Genomic DNA, 22,779 nt, shown 5'->3' on the forward strand with positions numbered 1-22,779 from the left:
AAACCCTAATAGAGAACACACAAGGTGAGAGGCTGAAATCTTCTTCTTCTCTACTTAACACTCAACACACCATATACAAGAATAAGAGTACACACTATATGAAAGGTACTCAACCAAATACATACACGGGTTCTCTATACATACACGGGTTCTCTATAGTGTGAACCCGACTAAATGAGCTGGCACTATAACTATGCCAGTCTCTAGAATGACTGTCACACAGCCTGTCATCCCATTGGCCATATATCACCCAAGATCTCACCAACCATGCCAGTGGTGTCAGTGTGGGGCCTATCCCCCAGGTGGGTCATCAGTGTCCACCGCCTCACTAGACGAGCTCGATATCTCAACACTCCCCCTCGAGCTTAACTCCATCTCATATACACCAAGCGAAGCCCTGAATCTGCGGAGCTTCTCTGTACCCAATGCTTTGGTGAAGATGTCAGCTACCTGATCCTCTGTGCTGACATAAACAAGGTCAAGATCTCCTGCCAAGACCTTCTCTCTGATGAAGTGGTAGTGGACCTCTATGTGCTTCGTACGAGCATGAAAGACTGGGTTCCTGGCCAATTGTATACTGCTAATGTTGTCACAGAAAATGACAACTTGTCTATCCACTGATAGACCCAAATCTGCAAGTAGCTTTCTCAACCAAGCTACCTCACATGCTGCCATAGCAGCTCCTCTGTACTCGGCCTCTGTACTGGATAGAGCAACCGTAGGGGCTGCTTCTTGCTGCTCCAAGTCACAGCAGCACTCCCCAAAGAAAACATGAATCCACTGGTAGATCTTCTATCTGAGATGCTACCAGTCCAATCAGCATCTGTGTGCCCATGTACACATATCTCTGTCCCAGTCTCATAGAATAGTCCACAATGCAAAGTAGACCTCACATACCTCAGTATGCGTCTCACTGCATCCAAATGCGGTTTCCTTGGAACCTGCATAAATTGACTCACCAACCCAACAGCATAGCTCAAATCTGGTCTGGTGATCGTCATGTAGATCAAACTTCCTACTATGCGCCTATACATAGTAGGATCCTCCAAGATCTCTCCTGAATCTACACTCAACTTGCCATTCTGATCCAATGGCACAGAAATAGGCTTACAGCCTGTCATACCATACTTGGACAACATGTCCAAGCCATACTATCTCTGCAGTAATCCAATACCATGTGGTGACCTAATCACCTCAATGCCCAAGAAATATCTGAGCTCCCCCAGATCCTTCATCTCAAACTTCTGTCTTAGCAAGATCTTTAATGGTCCCCCGTAATGATCAAGTCATCTACATAGATGACAACAAGCACAACCCCTCTATCACCATGTCTCACATCTGCATAGATGACAACAAGCACAACCCCTCTATCACCATGTCTCACATCTGCATTGGCTACATGAAAGCCAATAGTGACAAGATATTCAGAAATCTTGTCAGACCATGCTCTTGGTGCTTGCTTTAAGCCATACAAGGCTTTCTTCAACCTGCAAACATGCTCGGGGTGACCCACATCCTCATAACCAGGTGGCTGCAACATATACACCTCTTCTTGCAAATCCCCATGCAAGAATGCATTCTTTACATCCATCTGATGTAAAGACCATTGCTTTGACGCAGCCACTGCTATCACAACTCTCACCGTTGCCATCTTGGCAACTGGGCTGAAAGTTTTCTCATAATCAATCCCATATGTCTGTGCATATCCTTTGGCTACCAATCTAGCCTTGTACCTGTTTATGCTTCCATCACTGTTATGTTTAACTTTGTACACCCACTTGCATCCAATGGCTTTCTTGCCTTCAGGCAATTGCACTAAATCCCAAGTTTCATTTCCATATAGTGCATCCATCTCCTCATCCATAGCTTTCTTCCAACACACATTTCCAATAGCCTCATCAATGCATGTGGGCTCTACAACCTGCACAACCTTTGCCATATATGCATAGTGATGTGCCACATAACCATCATATGTAAATCTCTGCATAGGGTTCTTCACTCTCCCTGATCTTCGCAGGTTTTCATTCATGGCTTCCATAGCCTTCTTTACACCAGGTGATCTCATAGCTCGGATCCCAAGCTTCTCATCAAGGCTCATATCTGAGCCACTAGACTCTCCATCAACATGAAAATGCCCTGCAGAAATGTCAAGCATACCAAGGGGCTCAACCACTTTCTCTTTTCCTTTACGTGATGTACTAATCACATTTGCAGGACTGGTATTATGACGTAGCCTGCCACTCCATGGTCTATCAACAGACCCACTAGATGAGGACTCTCCTGGTCCACTCAAAGACTGTGATTGCTGACCTGCATTCTGTGCAACCACACTTCCACTCACATCAGCCCCAACAGCTTGTTTTTCAGCAGCATACCAGCTGCTCATCTCATCAAAGACAACATCCCTGCTTACCCTCAACTCACATATAGCTGGATTATAACACCTGTATCCCTTTTGCTCAAGGGAATATCCAATAAACACACATTTTTCAGCTTTCGGATCCAGCTTAGTTCTCAGCTCATCTGGCACATGCACATATGCAATGCATCCAAAAACTTTCAGATGAGACAAATCTGGTTTTCTGCCAGTAAACCTCTCCTTTGGAGTTACATCATGTATGGCTACAGTTGGAGTCCTGTTCATGATGTATACTGTTGTAGAAACAGCCTCAACCCAATAGCTATGCGGCATATTCTTCTCTTCCATCAATGCTCATGCAATCTCAGCAATGTGCCTGTTTTTCCGCTCAGTAACTCCATTTTGCTGCGGAGTGTATCTACATGTAAATTGTCTCCGAATACCATTCTTCTTCAAAAATTCAGAGAATTCATTGGAGAAGTACTCTCCCCCTCCATCTGACCTTAGGTACTTTACATATTTCCCTGTGTGCTTTTCAACCAAAACTCTGAAATTCTGAAAGTGAGTGAATACCTCACTCTTCTCCTTCATGAAATATACTCACACTTTCCTTGTGTGGTCATCAATGAAAGTCACATAATACCTGTAGCCTCCCATAGATATGGTCTTCGTAGGACCCCATACATCTAAATGCACAACATCTAGTGCATTTCTGCTCACATATCTGTTACGTGGAAACACATGCTTTGTTTGCTTCCCAAATTGGCATGCTTCACATATTTTCTGCATACCTTCCACTTTAAATTTTGATAGCCCTGTCACAATTCCTTTAGTCTGCATAGACTTCAATCTCTGCACATTCACATGTCCAATCCTTTTATGCCAAATGTCTGTGTCTGCAACAATTCCTGAACCGTTTGCAAACATCGCAGCACTCATTTCAGGCATGTCTACATTCAACGTAAACATTCTGCCCACTCTGTTGCCTTTTGCAACCAACCTGCACTTGTCTTTAAAGTCTTCAACATAACAACCATCACGGTTAAACCAAAACCTGCAAACCCTGCTCAATCATCTGGCCAACTAAAACCAGATTCTTTGTTATGTTCGGTACATGAAGTACATCTGCAAGGTACTTCACTTTGCCATTCTGTATAGACAATGGCACATCTCCAACATGGGCAATTGGATGAGCAGTGTCATCCCCTGTTTCCACAAAACCTGGTCTTTCCGGATTTTTAATCTCCTTGAACCACTCCCCATGACTCGTCATGTGGTTCGAAGCACCTGAATCCACATACCATACATTATCTTTTTGTGCTGCATCAACATTTTCAGACATGGTATTCACGACATGCTGCATAACAAACAACCTTTCATTATCCTCATTATTTCTGCTTGAGGATGCATAGTTGTTTTGCTGCACTTTCCCATTTTGCATGTCAGCCCGCTTCTTATAACATTCTACCTGCACATGTCCAGGCTTACCATAGTAATAGTATTCACGTGCATCATTATACTGCCTTTGCCAATTTCCACGCCCTCTTTGGCTCTCCCTGCCTCTGAATTTTTCTCTTCCACCTGCGTGTTGTTGTTGTTGTTGTTGATTTTGGGACTGTTGTTGTTGCTGCTGCTGGCCATAATTCTGATTACTTGTTCGGCCACCTTCTTGATCGCGTCCACGGCCTCCTCTACCTCGTCCTCTTCCTAAACTCGTGTAGAAGGCCTGTTGCTCTGAACTGTTTTTGCTTTGTGAAGACTGTTGGTCTTCACCCAAGCTCTTCTCTTCGATAATCAGCATAGACACCAAATCTGTAAAGTTGGGAATGTTTTTCCGAGTCTGAATAGACATCTTGAATGCCTTGTATTGTGGCCCGAGACCACGTAGACAGACTTCCACCTTGTCATCATCTACTGACACACCAATAGATGCAAGGGATTCCACAATACCCTTTATCTTTAGCGCATAGTCATTCACAGACATGCTCTCTTTCTCCACAGTATGAAGTTCATTCTTCAACTGTATCTTGCGTGCCTTGGTATTTGTTTCATAAAGCTTTACCAAGGTGTCCCACGCCTCCTTGGGAGACTTGGCATCCTGAATGTGCCCAATCATGGTGTCCTGTATACTAATGGATAGCCAATACATAACCTTCCTGGCTCCTTGGTTCCAGTCTTTAAACTCTTTCACATCTGCAGCAGTCGGATTTATATCCGGTATCTCCGGTGCCTCTTCATGCTCACCTTCTATGTAGTCCCAATAGCCTTTTTCCATCAGAAAATTCCTCAACCTGAACCTCCAAGCATGGAAGTTATTCTTATCAAGCTTCTCAGCCACAATCTGAGTTATCCCATCATTTGACATCTTGCCAAACACACAATTTTACCAAAAACTGCACTCTGGTTTTTCTGCACAAACTGCTATATTTTCTGCACAGCGGTACTGCAGTACTCTCAAATGTCACAACCGGTGACTTCAATGTACATACATACACCCAATGGCAACTGTAGACCTCTTTGCAGCACCCACAGTGTCTGCACAGTCAATCTGTCTTCCTGCAGTTCTTAAAACATAGTTCTGCAGAGAATCGATGACTTACCCGCAGTGTTCGAAATCGCCTGCTTTCTAAAAAACGAAGGTCCAGACGTGCCCAAAACGCGTTTTTGGCCTAGAAAAATCTGTCCGATAGGATTGCCCGATAGGACAATATAGTTGCCCTATAGCTTTACTCCCGCGAAGAAAGCTCCTCAATCAGAGATCGTTGCCGGTGCCTCCCGTAGAGCTCCCGACAAGGGTGTAGTTACCAACACAAATAGGGAAGAGTAGTTGCAGCTCTTACCCTCGTACCGCTTCCTATGGTTCTCTTGCTTGCAGCTCAGCCCTTAGCACAAACCAGGCTCTGATACCATGAAAAGATGCAGGGGGAAGAGAGCTTGAGCTCTTGCAAGCACACACACACACACTCACAAAACCCTAATAGAGAACACACAAGGTGAGAGGCTGAAATCTTCTTCTTCTCTACTCAACACTCAACACACCATATACAAGAATAAGAGTACACACTATATGAAAGGTACTCAACCAAATACATACACGGGTTCTCTATAGTGTGAACCCGACTAAATGAGCTGGCGCTATAACTATGCCAGTCTCTAGAATGGCTGTCACACAGCCTGTCATCCCACTGGCCACATATCACCCAAGATCTCACCAACCATGCTAGTGGTGTAAGTGTGGGGCCTATCCCCCAGGCGGGTCATCAATGTCCACCGCCTCACTAGACGAGCTCGATATCTGAACACTCTCCACTCCCAAACCGCCATCACCCTGACCCCCCCACAGGAGCAAGTTCCCCCCAATCCAGTCTTGGCCAAGATACCGAGGGACACAAGCCACTAAAGCCCATCGTGTGAGATCCCACTACCCCCTCTGCGCGTTGGATTCCCGGTTGGTAGCAGCAAAAGTAACTTCCTCTTACATGGGGCAAGGTTTCCCACTCGGGGCCTCGCCCTCGAATGTCCGGGCGCACGAGACTAACCTGGTGGTCATTCCGAAAAACCGAAACTGGGAAAATTTTCCTTGCCCGAAAAATGGGGACGATTCCACCTTTTTGAATTTCTTAACGAATTTTCTAATGGGGTTAAGAGACTAAAATAACCTTTATCTAATTAAACCAGATAGAAGGAAAACTATTACAGACTTAACTTGAAGAAATCAATGCTTTTTTCCTAATTGAATCAGGCACAGTTGTTGATCTATTCATTTGAGAAGTCTTCAGGCTTTTATTTAACTACTCGAGTTCTAAGCGTATTTCTATTAATCAATTTTATTAAAACTCTACTGATTCCAGCCTAACCTCATCCGGCCCATGGGTTAGCCACCTCTCAACCACTGGAATTGGTAGAGCCAGACAAGTACTCACCCACCCATAATTGAATGCCTTTCTTAACTTTTGCTTTAGAATACAGATATGCACACACTCCTCTTTAAACTTTAACTTATAAAACAATCCATTGACAAACAATTATTGGTTACAGATGTCTTAACTCAGAATTTCCATCCAATCCTTATTTCTCAACAAAAACAGTATCACTCTGGACTCTCCGTTGAGAGACCAGCTGATCAGCAAACGAGATCCAGTAAGAGATTACAATAAACATTGGTCCATCATACAATATCTTCCTCGACATGCATGGGTGTCCTCGGCACCGCGAGCCCGTGCATCGCCTGGTCAGAACCCTCCAGGATCCTCCTTAGGTGTCCTGGCACTTCTTTCAGGGACCGCTTCATCGGCCCTCATCCATCGTACCGAAAGCGCACCATTTTAACCATACCGAGGCTGGTCAAGAGACCTGGGCAGGCTTTGTCACGTGAGCTATCCTTTGAACACTCCTGCCAACTGTTGCAACCAAACTTCCCTTAGAAAAACACATATACCAAATGCTCCCTCCAGCATTCTGGCGTAAGACAATCCTTTAAGAAAACAGGGTTTCTATGCAAGTTTTCAGTTTTGATTTTCTTTTGAATACAATGAGTATATCTTAAATCCGCGTCCCCAAAACTTCTTGATCGTAGGTTTGAATTCCAAAACAGAATTCCTCGAATTCTGTAACCTTGATCCTCAGATCAATTCAAAGGGTCTCAACTTAGTTTCAGATTTGGTGGGACATTTGAGTGAATGTTCCTAGAACTAGTCACATCGTCTTTCCTTGAAATTGAGACGAAAGAGTTTGGTCTTGGTCATAGACTGATTCTGGGTTCGAGTCTGGTAAGGTTCTTCCTGAACTATCTTTCTCGAAAGAGGGTGATATTTCAATTACTATTTTACTGAATTTCATTTATTTAATATTCACTTAACTGATTTCTAAGCTAATTAGAAATTTCGATGAGGAATAAATTAATCGTTTATCTATATTTTCGATTTTGATAGATTTTTTAAATTTTCTCATTACAATCCGAGTGAATATGAAACGATAGAAATTTATCTCTCAGAGTATTTACTTATTCATTTATCAATATTCAAGGAATTTAAACATAGAATTAAGAGAACTCTAATTTTGATATAAAATTATTTATGCATCTATTTATGCATAAAATCAATTTAATAGGAATAACACTTTTAAAATAAAAAGAATTTCTGTTATGCATCCTTCCATGCATAAAAATTGAATTCAATGAAAATAACACTTTCATAATAAAAAATTTTCTATTATGCATCTTTCCATGCATAGAATTTAAATCTAATGAAAATAACACTTTTATAATAAAAAAATATCCAATATGCATCTTTCTATAAATTGAATCTAATGAAAATAACACTTTTATAATAAAAAATATCCAATATGCATCTTTCTATGCATAGAACTTGTTTGGATCAAGAGTGGCCACCAATTCTTTGTAGAGGAATTAGTAAAAAACAAGTGAATTATCAAGTAAATTCAATGTTTTTGGCTCTCGGGAGGAGTAGAGTAATAGTGCATAAACACTATTAAGCTTTTACAAAGGGGGAGACTTCTATTTATAGGAAAAAGCAGATATGTTAATTCCAAAGCAATTGATCCAGCCACGTTGGATGATGCGCGTGTTATGGCAGTGGAGGTGGTTTGTTTGGTAGAGGAGACTTTTCCGCGAACCATTCTCACAAGTCAACTACATCTCATTGTGCATTTGGTGGACGAAATTGCTTTATGTGGTACTGTGCATGCACGCTGGATGTTCTTCCTAGAGCACTTCATGAAGACCTTAAAAGACTTTGTGAGGCAAAGTGCAAGGCCTGAAGGAAGCATGGCCGAGGGTTGGTTGATACAAGAGTCTCTTGTATATATTTCAGAATTTCTTGGTCAGGTGGACAGCTCTTTACCACGACTATGGAGCAATGAAGAGGACTTGAGGATGACCTCTATTGTGCCTCAAGGAAAAGGACAGAGTAAAGTAATTGACAGAACATTGATTGATGATCTCAATTTCACTTGTATCCTTAATAGTGATGTGATGAGCAGATGGGTTACAAGATATGAGGATGCAAAGACAAAAAGGCAAGCAGAAAGAGCTCTCTTTCGGAGGCAACATGGCTCTCGGAAGGCATACCCTAAGCATCTAGCAACACTTCTGAATGATATCCATGTTGATTGGTTGCATGAGGAAATGGAGAGAGCAGAGAGCGACGAGGGGCTGCATATCACGGCGGAAGAATGGGAGTATGCACGAGGATGCATGCCAAAGGTACATAGAACTAATGTTTTGCATTAGTTATAAGTGATTTGCTTTTAATATTTATTCACATTGCTTACACAAATATTGCTTCTATTTTGGTCCAGTGCACTATGTTCAATGCTATATGGTGTGAAGGCAAGCATTTTCGAACACAAAGAATTGATGAAAAGAGAAATACACAAGATTGCGGTGTCATTAGTAGCTTTGAGGGAGCTAATGGAAAAATGGATGATTATTGTGGCATAATCCAAGACATATTTAGGCTTGACTTTCGTCGCTTCTTTGTGTATGTTTTGGATGTCAAATGGCAAATGAACGTGGTGGAAAAAGGGCCTGATGCAACGATAAAACGCCATGCAAGTGGATATGTAACTATTGACTCTACAAAGTTCTGGCAAACAAAGAAAGATAGGCTCGTATTGCCACAACAATGTGAGCAGGTATGCATTTTTTTACTAATGTGTTTCATGTACATATATATCTAAGCTCGCGTACCCCTTGACTTTTGATATGCTAATTAATTATTGTACTATGTGTATTTGAGTAGGTTATCTATCTACCAATGGTGCATGACATCAAATGGTGGTACGTCATTCCTATTGCACCACGTTCCAAAGTGATGTATAATACATTCACTGATATGGAGCATATGGAGAATGTAACAAGCCGCAATGAAGATGATGTCGAACATGCCATTGAAGATGTTGTGATCGATGATCAAGAAATAAGAGATGATCATGATAATGAGGATGAGCATGCCATTTCTCATGATCATGAGAATGACCCTACCATTGAGGATGATGGTGATGTTGATGAGGATGATCAGGACATTGATACCATTATCAATGGAGTACAGAATATCGATAGTGGAATAAATTTAATCGTAGCCTTACAAATTGATCAAATGGATATTGATGTTGATCGTTTGGCAAGGATGGATCTTATTGAAGATGAGATCGAACCCTAACCAATCCGTCTCACTGTACGTTCTAAATTGATGACATTTCTATCATCTCATATGCATGATTTATTTTTGAATATATTTCATTGTTGTAAATGCATGTAGTGGGATTGTGTAATGATGTATACTGTAATGTACTGTGAGATGGTTTAAAGAAAATAGTTTTTAATTTTGTAAAAGAATTCAGTTTTTCTCTGCCATGCGTGTATTAATCCGTGTATAGTGGCGTGTATTAATCCGTGTATAATAGCGTGTATTAATCCGTGAATATTACCGTGTATAGATGCGTGTATTACTGCGTGTATATAAACGCGTTTATACACGCGTTTATAAATGCAAATATACACACGAACTTAAATGCTAAAATACACGCATCCGATTCTATTCCAATACAGGCGCGACCATACACGCATTCGTAATTTATCGCGTGTATGAAACGCGTGTATGGCAGCATTGTCTTGTAGTGAATATTACCGTGTATAGATGCGTGTATTACTACGTGTATATAAACGCGTTTATACACGCATTTATAAATGCAAATATATACACGAACTTAAATGCTAAAATACACGCGCCCGATTCTATTCAAATACAGGCACGACCATACACGCGTTTGTAATTTATCGCGTGTATGAAACGCGTGTATGGCAGCATTGTCTTGTAGTGAATGCTATGAACACCACTACCTTGACATAGACTTTACACACACAAACTCAATCTTGCCATAGCTCATTCACTTATCATCCCACTCATTCATACATCCAATACAAGAAGAAAGCTAAGCTAATGCACGCACAAGCTCACTCATAAGCGCACAAGCTCACTCATAAGCACACAAGCTCAAAGCACACTTCATTCTCAAGCACTTACTTCCCTAGCATGCACACAAACCTTGAAGCTTAATGGAACTTGAAATAATCATGCATTCTCATTTACTACTCAAGCAATGCCTTGCCCATGAATAAGCTACAAGCTATGGAGAAGCTACAAGCTATGGAGAAGCTTAAGCTTGAATCCATTACCACACAAAGCCTAATAGAGAATCCACAAGCATCAACAAAGAAGCATGCACACTAGAGACTAGAGATGAGAAGAGAGAAAACATCATCTCATTGCATTGAATTAGAAGAGCATTGCTCATACAATAGTGTAGATGGGGAGAGAGAAGAGCTTGCACCTCTATGAACAAGAGGGAGAGCTAGTCTCAAGAGAGCTCAAGCATGAGTTTAGCCCAATGTGTATGTGAGCTCTCAAATGAGCCACTCTTTATACTAAAACTCCTAAAACTCCCAAAACTTCCCATGTGGGATTATTCTCAAGCCCACTCCCACACTCACCTACAACTTGGAACTCTCTACAAGAGCCCTAAATAAGAATGTCAAGTCTCTTGTTTTCCTGCTTCCATCTTTGTGTTGCATCCTTGCATTGATCACCACTCGTCACGCAACACTCTCTCTCTCTCTTTCTGTCTCTCTCTGTCTCTCTCTCTCTCTCTCATGAGTAAACACATTTGCTTACTTCTCTCTCTCTCTCTCTCTCTCTCTCTCTTTGTGTGTCTCTCTCTCCCTCTCTCTCTCTAGATCTCTCAGTCAAAACATATGCACTCTCTCTATCTGTCATCTCTTTCTCTCTCTCTCTCTACTCCTATGTCTTTCTTTCTCTACCTAGCTCTCTCACTTAATATACACACTCTCTCTCTACCCTCATGCCTCCTTTCCGTTGTCTCTTAAGCTCTCTCTTGATCTCCCTTTCTCTTTCTTACACTCACTCTCGTTCTTTCTCACACACTCTCTCATAGACACACACATACACATCCTCTCTTCCTATAATTATCCCTCTACCCTCTTACCCATCCTCTCACTCTTTATGAGTCTCTCTGCTTGTTTCCACACTCACTATCTCTTTTATATATATATATATATATATATGATTTTATCTTAATGAAAGACATAGAGAGATAGAGAAAGATACATAGAGAGAATATAGGAAAACAAAAGAAGGGTGTGTGATATAATTACTTAAGTTGGGCATGCGAAAACTTGTAAATTATAATAGCATAAGTAAATTTTATTTGTATGCATTTTTTTCTAGAGAAATATAATAAGTAGTATTTGGTACTCTCAAGAGTTTCAAATATAAATATCATTATTGTTATATCTACTCTAAATTCATTAGAGGTGGTAGATTTAGGAGCTATAAGGTCTTTTCAATCTATAATAGTATGTCACATGTGGAGTTTTTTAAATATGATAGATAAGATTCACCATGGCCCCCCTTTTTTTCTAAAACAATGATGACATGGCTCTTCTTAGAGGGCCCTTTCCTTACCAAATATTTCCTAATGGTTCATATCTCTCATGCCAAAGTTTATGCTACGCAAATTAACCTTGACTAACAAACACCAAAAAAAGATATTACAAGTTGTTCCTTTGAATACCCTTTGCAATGATCTTCTCATCTCCATCAAGAATGGCTCCACCATTCTTGCTAGAGGGAACCTGAAAGTCCTGGTCCATGATTGCACAACCTTCTGTAGCCATAAAAGAAATACCCTTTGCAATGATCTTCTCATCTCCATCAAGAATGGCTCCACCATTCTTGCTAGAGGGAACCTGAAAGTCCTAGTCCATGATTGCACAACCTTCTGTAGCCATAAAAGAAATACTACATGAAACTTTCATTGGGCACTTTGTAACATTGCCCACCTATCACCATGATTTCATATCAATCATTGTAAACTAATCATAAGCCATGTGTTGGAATATCAATCCTTGTAGCTAATCATAAGCCATGTGTTCCAACATTAATTATCTCATCCCACATTTTTTCAAACAAACATAAATGAAATAGTACCTGAACTTTTAATTGAACTTTGTAACATTGTCCACTACCACCATGATTTCATCCCCCACAAGCTTTAGGAAGGAACACTAATACTTGTGGTAGCCGGCTGGTCATATGCGTAGAGCCCTTCTATCGATGGTCATGTGTTATAACATTAAAGTTATCTCATTGCACACTTCTTCAATGATAATAATAATAAACAAATGCATTTTTAAAGAATCATTGGATCCTTCCTTGATCTTGAGAGCGCCATTCTTGGCATCTGCTTGCTTTTTCTTGCATTTTGTTTAGCTATCTCTCTCTAACACACACTCACACTCACTCATCCCACCCCATGTCTCTCTTCTTTGAGCTCTCATTGTTTATAGGCATCAACTATTGAAGAGTAAATTCTTGGAATTTACTATGAACAACTTCTACCAAATCATTTTATTCGTTCTCCTTGTTATATAGTCAAGCATTTAACTGCTTGATCTGATCTTCCCTTATCATCAGCATCCTTTGTGATGATATCCAAATGCTTTTCACCTGACTAGCAAGCCTTGTTGTGTAACCAAGCAAGCCAACATTTCCTCTCTCTCTCTCTCTCTCTCTCTCTCTCTCTCTAAGGTTGTGGGGTCCTTAATGATGCTAGAAGTGACACACACACACACACAGATGGGGGGGGTGTGTGTGGAATATTACAAACTCAAGATAGGTTAAAATACATTTTAAGTAAAGTTCTTTAAAAATCTTTCCACACTTACCTTCAATTGTGTATCTAGTCATGAGTTTCTTTATTTTTAACAATGGAGAACTCATACCTTGACATTTGAGAATCTAGAGACGGCATCCGTGACGTCCATGTCTTGAAATAGATGGAATTTTTTGATTCTCATAGGGTGTCCCTCACTATCTTTGAAAGGGTGCTCCTTTAAAATTCTTACGGAACATCCTAGTAAGCTCAGAGAATACGACATGTTCATAACAAATGAGGCCACTTGATACACTTCTAAGCCAGGTTTACATGCATGCTTTACCATGGCAGCTAGCATTGCATTAGCTACCATTTCCACTCACAGATGTTTCATAAAGACACTTAAATATTGTCTAACATAAACATATTTGTATACATTATCATGGGCGAGGAGAAAATTGAATGGAATAGATTAAACATTTATTTGACCTATGATTTTGTATAATAGTGATATTTGCCACATACAATACTCTATGACTTAGGCTTGTTATAAAACACAATCCCCACTGCTTAGTAGTTGAACACACATGATTTTCCATCCAGTCTTGGTGGGCAACCCAATATGAGGGTGGCCATGTCATATAATAAGAATTACACATGGGTTAAGTTAATATACACTATTATATGACTTAACAATGATTGAAATAAAACAAATCATTCACTTTTACTTACCATATCAGATACACTATTATATGACTTAACTATGATTGAACTGAAATAAATCATTCACTTTTACTGACCACGTCTAGAATGCTCTTTGAATCAACAAAAAAGCTAGGAAGTTGGCCTTTCCCATAGGAAATTATGATTAGATCCATCATCCTTACATAAAAAAGAATGATATAGACATTCCAAAAGGAAAATTAGATTGATAAGCCATATCTAATATTAATCATAAAAAATACAAAACCCTCTGGTTGAGTGCAATTAAACAATGTTGATGAAACATATATACCTATTGCCTTCCATATACCCTAGAATGGGGTCCTTGAAGGAGTTTTCCACTACACTTGATCTAACAATAACCACCGGTAATTGGTCTCTCATGACATCAATCAACATTTCTCCCATAGGTTCAGTGAAAACATAAGTGTCTTGCCAACCAAATAGCTTTGCCCTAGAACGTGTACACTAATGAGAAATATAAGTCTGTGTGTGTGTGTGTGTGTGTGTGTGTGTGTGTCTCTCTCTCTCTCTCTCACACACACACACATACACACATGCACAAACACACACACATGCACTTGCACACCCACACATACACATAAATGCACATGAACATGAACATGCACATACACATACACACACACGCGCGCGCATATGCACACATGCACATGCAGATGCACAAGCACACACACATAGATGCACATGCACACCCACCCACCCACACACACACACACAAAATAAATTATTTTGTAAATAATTGATATATGTTTTTTTTTCAAAAATAGACACTTCTCAAACATCAAATTCAGTTTTCAACCTTCAAGACATTGTATTTCAATCTTAATGGGTGGATATCTCATCTTCCATGTACACTACTTTCACTATACTGACCTTACTACCCTCTAATTTGCGAGTGGATGTCTCATATCTACCATGTACATTTCTCTTACTCTATCCTCTAATTTTTAGATCCAATTCGTAGGTGGATATATTGATCTTCCATGAAGCCATGAAAACTTGCATTTTCAAATCCACATTACTTCATGGTTCCAATTAAGCATAATCTAAAAAGTATATAGCTTGTTGGGTCTTGTTTTTCCATTTTATACATTGCTATGGTCTTAAGTTGCTTTGAACAGTATCCTAATATTTGTTGTGTTATCATAAAATGTTCTACACAAGATAATACCAATGGTGAAAATTCAACTAACTTGGACAATAAACATGATGAGAATTTGAATATCTTGCATTTTATACATGATGAGAATTTGACTACCTTGGATTATATACATGATGAGAATTTCACTACCTTGGATTGTATACATGATGATAATTAGAGTACCTTGGATCATATACATGATGATAATTGAACTACCTTGGATTGTATACATGACAAGCCATTCTGTTCCAATCAACACTATATGAGTGTGATTAAACTAGGTCCATAATTTACATAGGTTGCCATTACCTTCTGGCCTCATTCAAGGATCTACACTAGAAGCATGTTCTTTAGTGGACCAAAGAATGTCTCAAATGGTAATCATTTCCTTGGAAATCAACTTCCACATGAAAGAATGTATAGAATTATCTTTTTTTAAACAGTAGCAATCTAAAAAAGCCTTCCCCAAGTAGTAGCTTTGAATTCTTTCTTGCATAACCATCCTCCTAAACCTAAAATGGTGTATCATTCAATGTTAGAAATTTTATTTTCCTGTCATTGTATAAAATATTCACCTCAAATTTGATTTTAAACCAAGGGCAGAAGCTCCTCAAGGTGGTTTGATAATTAATCATCTCCCATCTAGATCACTTTCCTCTTTCATCAAAGACGTCATTACGTGACATCAACCCGACCTTTGGTTCTCAACTACAGGCGCAAGCTCTTGAAGGGAGTTTGAACATTCAATGTGTCCCATCTAGTTCACTTTCCTCATCAAAAAATCCATTAAAAGATACTTTGCTACACTCATTTTTACCTTGCTAGGTCCAATATTTTTATCAATATTGATCACCTATTCCACTAGAGTCCTTTTTTATCAATCATACTCTTAGAAGTTAGAGGGTGCACCCTATGGTCATGTTCACCAATATGTACCATTAATCTTTTCATGACAAGAGGATTCACCCTATAGTCATTTTCACCAATATGTACCATTTATCTTGTCATTTTTTTTCTTGAGACATCACATAGTACGCAAAACAATTGCACATACTAATGTTGTATGCGGGCTTTATGCAAAAATATAGTATGTGGGCTTTATACAAAAATGGAAAACTATTTTATTCTTCTTCTCTTGTATCATTAGACAAAGAACACACTTTGTATTCATAGAAAGCCTTTGTACTATTTGTAGGGAGATATGATCATTCACTTTAGGATGGAAATGATAGAAATATCTAGAACTTGGGGGGAGACTTGTGAGCCTTAAGTCCTATAAATGCCTCTCACCCCTCATTTATATTATAGACGTTTTAGTTAGTCTACATTGATTTGTAGACCTATTTATTACTCTACATGTTTTAGCAACATTTGAGATTTAAAAGTAGAGCTCGTAAGCTAAAGATTCTTGCTTTGTAAATCATGCTTAATATATATAATTAACATGGCATATGTACATGCATGAACACACACACGCACACATATAGACACACACATGTACAAACACATGCATACATGCACACATATATATGTACAAACACATGCACGCATGCACACACATGTGTGTGAATATGTACATATATATGGGTATATCTATATGTCTGTATATATGCATATATATACATGTGTGTGTGTGTGTGTAATGTATATATATTATATATGTACACATATATATATACATATATACATTTATATATGTGTGTGTGTGTGTGTGTGTACATGTGTGTGTGTATTGTTTATATTTGTGTATATATATTGTATATGTACACACACACACACACACATCTATGTATATTTATATATATGTACATGTGTGTGTGTGTGTACATGATGCGAACCTTAACTCATGTGCACACACACACACACACTACATAGTGCTTTATACAATAGCATACCCATATTGTCCCTTTTTCGTAGTAATTTAGAATTATCATATTTTTTAGAACTAAGAAATTGAGCCAATAAAGGACTATGATGGTTACATGGTACTCTATTGAGAATAGTGAGGCTATCTAAAATATAAACTAGCTTGAGCTACATAATTGATAAACCATTGTTGGCTATATTGGTTTTAGACCAATTGTAAAGTTTTGATATATATATATATATATATGACTATCATGGATATACCTCATCTTCCTTTAAAAAGGTTCAGGACTAAGATTGAAACACCTAAGAGTAATAAAAATGGACTGATTGATATATATTACTATCATGGAGATAACTCATCTTCCTTTAAAATTAAGGTGTAAGACCAAGATTGAAATACCTTTAAAAAAGTAAAAATGAATTGATTGTGTGGTGTAAACCTTATAATATTACTTTGTACAAATTTAAGAGATATATGAAAAGAAATGAGGTAATTTTTCTATGAAAATTTAGGGAAACTTATTTGTTAATGATTTGATTAGATACATCAGCAACTTCAAAATATTATAAAATATTAAGACTTAGATGAAAGTGGATAAGGACAATAAAAGATTCGAGCAATGAATGAACATGTAAATCAGGTTTTTGTACATTTTTCAATATAGAAAGATTCATATCTAAATGACATGATTGTTTATTGATTTCACATGTTCGAGCCACGACCTTTGAGCACATGCTTCCTCAAGCCTGGAATGTGTATTGCTTTGATGTATGTCTCCCAATCAATGTCTGTTATGTTAAATCCAAAGAGTTGCTTTTCTTGGGATGAAAGATCTCCATATAGTTGTTTTGTCTTTGAAGTACCAAATCTATAGAAAAGGAAATGTACAGAATATACAAGTAAGTAAAAATTTTAGACCTTAGGTTAAATGCCAAGTGCCTTTTGGTGTAGTGATTCATGACCTACCATGAGCCACTCTTTGTCAATTTTCCCCCTTGAACAACATATTGATAAGACAAAATCACAAAATAAAGTAACCAAGATCATGAAAGAGAAAAATCATAGCTAAAAAAATATCTACACATAAACCCTGTGTGTGTATGTGTGTGTGTGTGTGTGTGTGTGTGCACGCGAGATGTGTGCGTGCACATGTATGTATGCATGTGTGTGCATGCATGTGTTGTAGTAGGCACAAGCAAGCATTGTAATTTACCTATTGCGCTAATGATCAAAAGCATGTTACACTTGCAAAAATCCATACACACATACAAATCCACATACACGTGTGCGTGCACAAACACATAGAGTGTTGCATGTACATGCTAGCATTGTAATTTATAAATTAGGCTTGTGATCACAAGAATGGTTATACTTTCCCAAATGTGCACACATACATGCACACAAACATGTACACGTGCGTGTGAACACACCCACGTGTGTGTATGTGCACGTGGGTGTGTGCATGCACACCCATGTGCACATTCGCACATGCGCACATGCACTCATGCACACACACACACATGCAAAAAATGTCCAAGGAGGAAAATATCAAATATTAATAGCATGTCAGGAAGTTTATCCTAACCTTTAAGAGTCATAATTCCTCTTTTTCTAAAGAGACTAATTTTTAATTTTTATTATGTTTACCATTATGTTATAGGTTATTCTTCTAAATCTTGTATTAGAATGTAGATAGATGTTTTGAAATATTTTTATTATTGTGTGTGTATGTGCATGTGTGTGTGTGTGTGTGTGTGTGTGTGTGTGTGTGTGTGTGTGTGTGCAGCACAAGCACACATGCATGTGTGCGTAAATGCACTTGTGCATGTACATGTGCACGTGCACATGGCGGGTGTGTGTGTATGGAGTATTACAAACTCAAGATAGGGTAAAATAAATTTTAACTAAAGTTCTTTAAAAACCTTTCCACACTCACCTTCCAGCATAAAAGGTGTAAGGTTGGTAAAGGTAAGCAAGGTAAGCCGCTTGATGTTTCACTTTGAGACTCAACTGATTGTATCTCTTTACAGATTTCGCATTTGATCTCCGTTGAAGTGTTTCCTATAAAACAAATCGTTAAGAAATCATGGGGGAAAAAATGAGTATCTAGTCATGAATTTCTTTATTTTTAACAATGGAGAACTCTTACCTTGACATTTGAGAATCTAGAGATGGCATCCATGAAGCTGTCCATGTCTTGAAATAAATGGAATTTTTTGATTCTCACAGGGTATCCCTCAATATCTATAAAAGGGTGCTCTTTAAAATGCTCAAATAACATCCTAGCAAGTTGAGAGAATACAAGAGGTTTCATAACAGATGAGGCCACTTGATAGACTTCTAAGCCAGGTTTACATGCATGCTTTACCATGGCAGCTAGCATTGCATTAGCTACCATGTCCACTGGCACCTGTTCCATAAAGACACTTAAATATTGTGTACTATAAACATACTTGTATACATTATCACGGGCGAGGAGAAAATTGAATCGAATAGATTAAATATTTATCTGACCTATGCTTTTGTGTAATAGTGATACTTGCCATGCAATACTCTATGACTTAGGCTTGTTATAAAACACAATCCCCACCTCTTACTAGTTGAACACACATAACTTTCCATCCATTCTTGGTGGACAATCCAATATGAGGGTGTGTGGCCATGTCATATAATAAGCATTACACATCGATTAAGTTAATATACACTATTATATGACTTAATTATGATTGAATTAAAACAAATCCTTCACTTTTACTGACCAAATCTAGAACGCTCTTTGGGTCAACAAGAAATCCAGGGAGTTGGCCTTTCCCATACGAAATTATGATTGGATCCATCATCCTTGCATTAAAAAAATGATATAGACATGCCAAAAAGAAAATTAGATTGATAAGCCAATCAGATAAAATACAAAACCCTCTTGTTGAGTATAATTAAACAATGTTGATGAAACATATATACCTATTTCCTTCCATCCACCCTGGAAAGGGGTCCTTGAAGGAGCTTTCCACTACACTTGGTCTAACAATAACCACCGGTAATTGGTCTCTCGTGCTATCAATCAACATTTCTCCCATAGCTTTAGTGAAAACATAAGTGTCTTGCCAACCAAATAGCTTTGCCCTAGAACATGTACAGTAATGAGAAATATAAGTCTCTCTCTCTCTCTCTCTCTCTCTCTCTCTCTCTCTCTCTCTCTCCCTCACACACACACACACACACACGGACTCACACACATGCACACACACATACACAGAAATGCACATGCACATGCACATGCACACACAGACACACATGCGCACACACATAGATCACACCCCCCCCACACAGATGCGCACACACATAGATCACACCCCCCCACACACACACAAAATTCTTTTGTAAATAAATTTTTTATGTTTTTTCCCCAGAAATAGGCACTTCTCGCACATCAAATTCAAATTTGAACCTTCAAGACATTGTATTTCAATATTAGATAGATTGCTATCATTAAATGACGACTTAATTCTAAATGGTCATACCTTTGTCTGACCGAATTTAGATATTGAAATTTATATGTACTCGATAAATCGATAAAAGGATAGGTTGTGCTTGATTTTTAATGTTCATTGAAATGCTCTTCTATAAACAAAGTCAATCATGTGTTACTACATCCTATTTGCATGATGTACACCAACCACTATTCCATGCTCAATATTCAAACACCAAGTTTCTCATAAGTAAAAAAAGGTGTTGATACTCTACCTTTCCATACCTAGCTCCTTCATGGTTTGTAGAAGGAACTTTTCACTGTGATGATCATTTACTAGTGTGAAGGGCAAGTGCATATCATCTGTTTGGGTCTTATTCAAGGCATCACTCATTTTTCTTTGGATAAGGTTGAGCTCGTTTTCCACATTGATATCTGATGTCACGCTTTCATCTTTCTCTAGAGTTTCATTAGCAATGCTGCACCCTATTTTGAAAGTTTTTTCGTGAACAAGTCCTTTCCTTTCCCCATTGACAAAAGCTAGAGGCCCATTTAAAAAAAAAGGCTTGTGAGCGCAATCTATTAAAAATACAAAAGCTTTATGAATCATCAAAGATGTACATTATTGCATAAGATTCTAATAAAAGATGCGACTTTCACCTGTAGATACGTGCATAAGAAGTTGAAGACGGGGGCAACTTTTGGCAAACTCCACAATCCTTTGTGGTCCTTTAGTGTTTAGGTTTAGTGCATGATCATACCTACACAGATTGGTAATGTTTTACTTAGTTAATTATGAAATCCAAATTTATATACAAGAGTTAACCTTTTTTAAATACTCAAGTGCTTAAAATATCAAGCAAATAAAATATCAAGCAAATAAACACATGGGAGCTAAGTTCATTCTAATATCTAATGAGGTTTACATGTCGTAAACTCCTTTGGTTTTAAAAAAGAGGGCTGACGAGGAAGACGAGCATGGGTGGGTGGTCCCTAGCATGCAGGCGAGAACTCCCCCCGGATTAGATGTGTATACCTTTCGTCGAAAGTTGTCGTGGCAGCTGAGTTGACGATAATATCAACCTCGCGCCCCAGTGCGTCCATGGTGTGGCGATCAATGCCTAGATTGTCCATGCTGATATCACCCACAACAGGACTGAGCTTCTCTTCCATGAACTCTTCGTACGACTCGCCATGGAGCCCTTGAAGCGACTTGAAGAGATGGTTTTCCGTGATCTCCTTCTTCAACCTGCCTCTCGCAGAGTGGATGTCGTTAGCTCTCATCAGAAGGAATAGATGGCCTACATCCGGTTGCACCCTTAGTATTTTCTCAACCAGAACTGCACTCAATTCCAAAACGCTCATGATCAAATCCAGAGAACAAAACAGTTAATAATTACCGTACATTATTTGAGTCGAGAGAACGAAACAATTAACTATACATTGGAATCGAGCTGAGAACGAATCGATTGCAATATATGTAAAGAGTTACATTTAATTAGTTCACCTTTCGCAAGGAAGCCAGTGGCGCCTGTGATGAATATAATTTTACCCTTCAGGAACTCGACAATGCCAAGCCCTTCGTCCTTTTTTGAAGCTCGCTCAAGTTGCTCTAGATCAGTAACAAAGGGCATAGCTATGGATTTCTCAACTGCACCATCGATAACCAAAGGTACAGCTATGGATTTCTTCTGTCTATTGGATGAGTACATTAAAGACGCGGCTGTCCCGTTCATAAAATATCCATTCACAGCTTTGGACGCATCAGAGTTATCATACTCCCCACGCAAACTAGTGTCATTAGTTTCGGATTTAGATAATGTCGCCTTCCACAGATTATTAGCCTTCGATTTTCTATAAACTCTGATGATCTTGCTTTCTACATTTGATCCGAGGTCTGGCCTGGGACGTGACGGCGTCCGAATGAAGGGTTTAGTGACAGTCTGGTATACTCCATGGCAGGAACTGTCTTTCTTTGAGGGCACTGGGCTTTGAGTTCTGAATTGGGAGTGCATGGGAGGGTCCATTCTACGCAAGAATGATTGATCCATGGAGGCGACAAAGTTAGACGGACTAGCTCACCAACACAGAGGAGATTAGGTCTCAATATAATGGTGAGGGTAGCAGAAGATTATATAGGCTTGGTAAGCTGTTGGTTGGTGGAGATTATATAGGCTTGGTTGGTTGGTGGAGGCCGGGGAGAACGGTGGGTGCTCCAACTAACTTACTGGGCGTCGTTACCTCACTTCATTTTGCCCACCTATCCGGCTCCGCCCAACTAACTTACTGACTAGCTGGGTGTCCTGTCCAAAGCTGCCAATCCAAATTGAAACACGCTTTTTAAAGAGGGGGGGGGGGGGGTTATATTACGTTATAATTTTTCGATAGACATATGTTTTGAGATACATAAGCCATGGCAATGCCTTATGAATTCACCTAAGATAAAGTAAGATTTTCTACTAAATAAATAAATATAATGAATAGATAAATATATAATGAAT

General features: G+C 38.9%; 1 protein-coding gene across 2 annotated transcripts; it reads right to left on the bottom strand.

Annotated features, from left to right (window-relative positions):
* Positions 1-17,417: 17,417 nt before the first annotated feature.
* LOC147629830 (fatty acyl-CoA reductase 2, chloroplastic-like) lies at positions 17,418-22,509 on the bottom strand. 2 transcript variants are annotated; one of them, XM_086811360.1, is made up of 9 exons: positions 21,786-22,509; positions 21,315-21,618; positions 20,939-21,039; positions 20,554-20,818; positions 19,771-19,932; positions 19,569-19,650; positions 18,959-19,219; positions 18,746-18,870; positions 17,418-17,677 (listed from the first exon to the last, which is right to left on the bottom strand). In XM_086811360.1, the coding sequence occupies exons 1-9, from the start codon at positions 22,327-22,329 to the stop codon at positions 17,512-17,514; spliced, it is 2,010 nt and encodes a 669-aa protein (XP_086667486.1). In that variant the 5' UTR covers positions 22,330-22,509; the 3' UTR covers positions 17,418-17,511. The 2 variants fall into 2 exon arrangements, with proteins under 2 accessions (XP_086667486.1, XP_086667487.1); XM_086811361.1 differs by lacking the exon at positions 18,959-19,219.
* Between the last annotated feature and the right edge of the window lie 270 nt (positions 22,510-22,779).

This window comes from Cibotium barometz, chromosome 17, assembly GCF_041138505.1.
Source record: "Cibotium barometz isolate CiBa-2024 chromosome 17, ASM4113850v1, whole genome shotgun sequence".
NCBI lineage: Eukaryota > Viridiplantae > Streptophyta > Polypodiopsida > Cyatheales > Cibotiaceae > Cibotium > Cibotium barometz.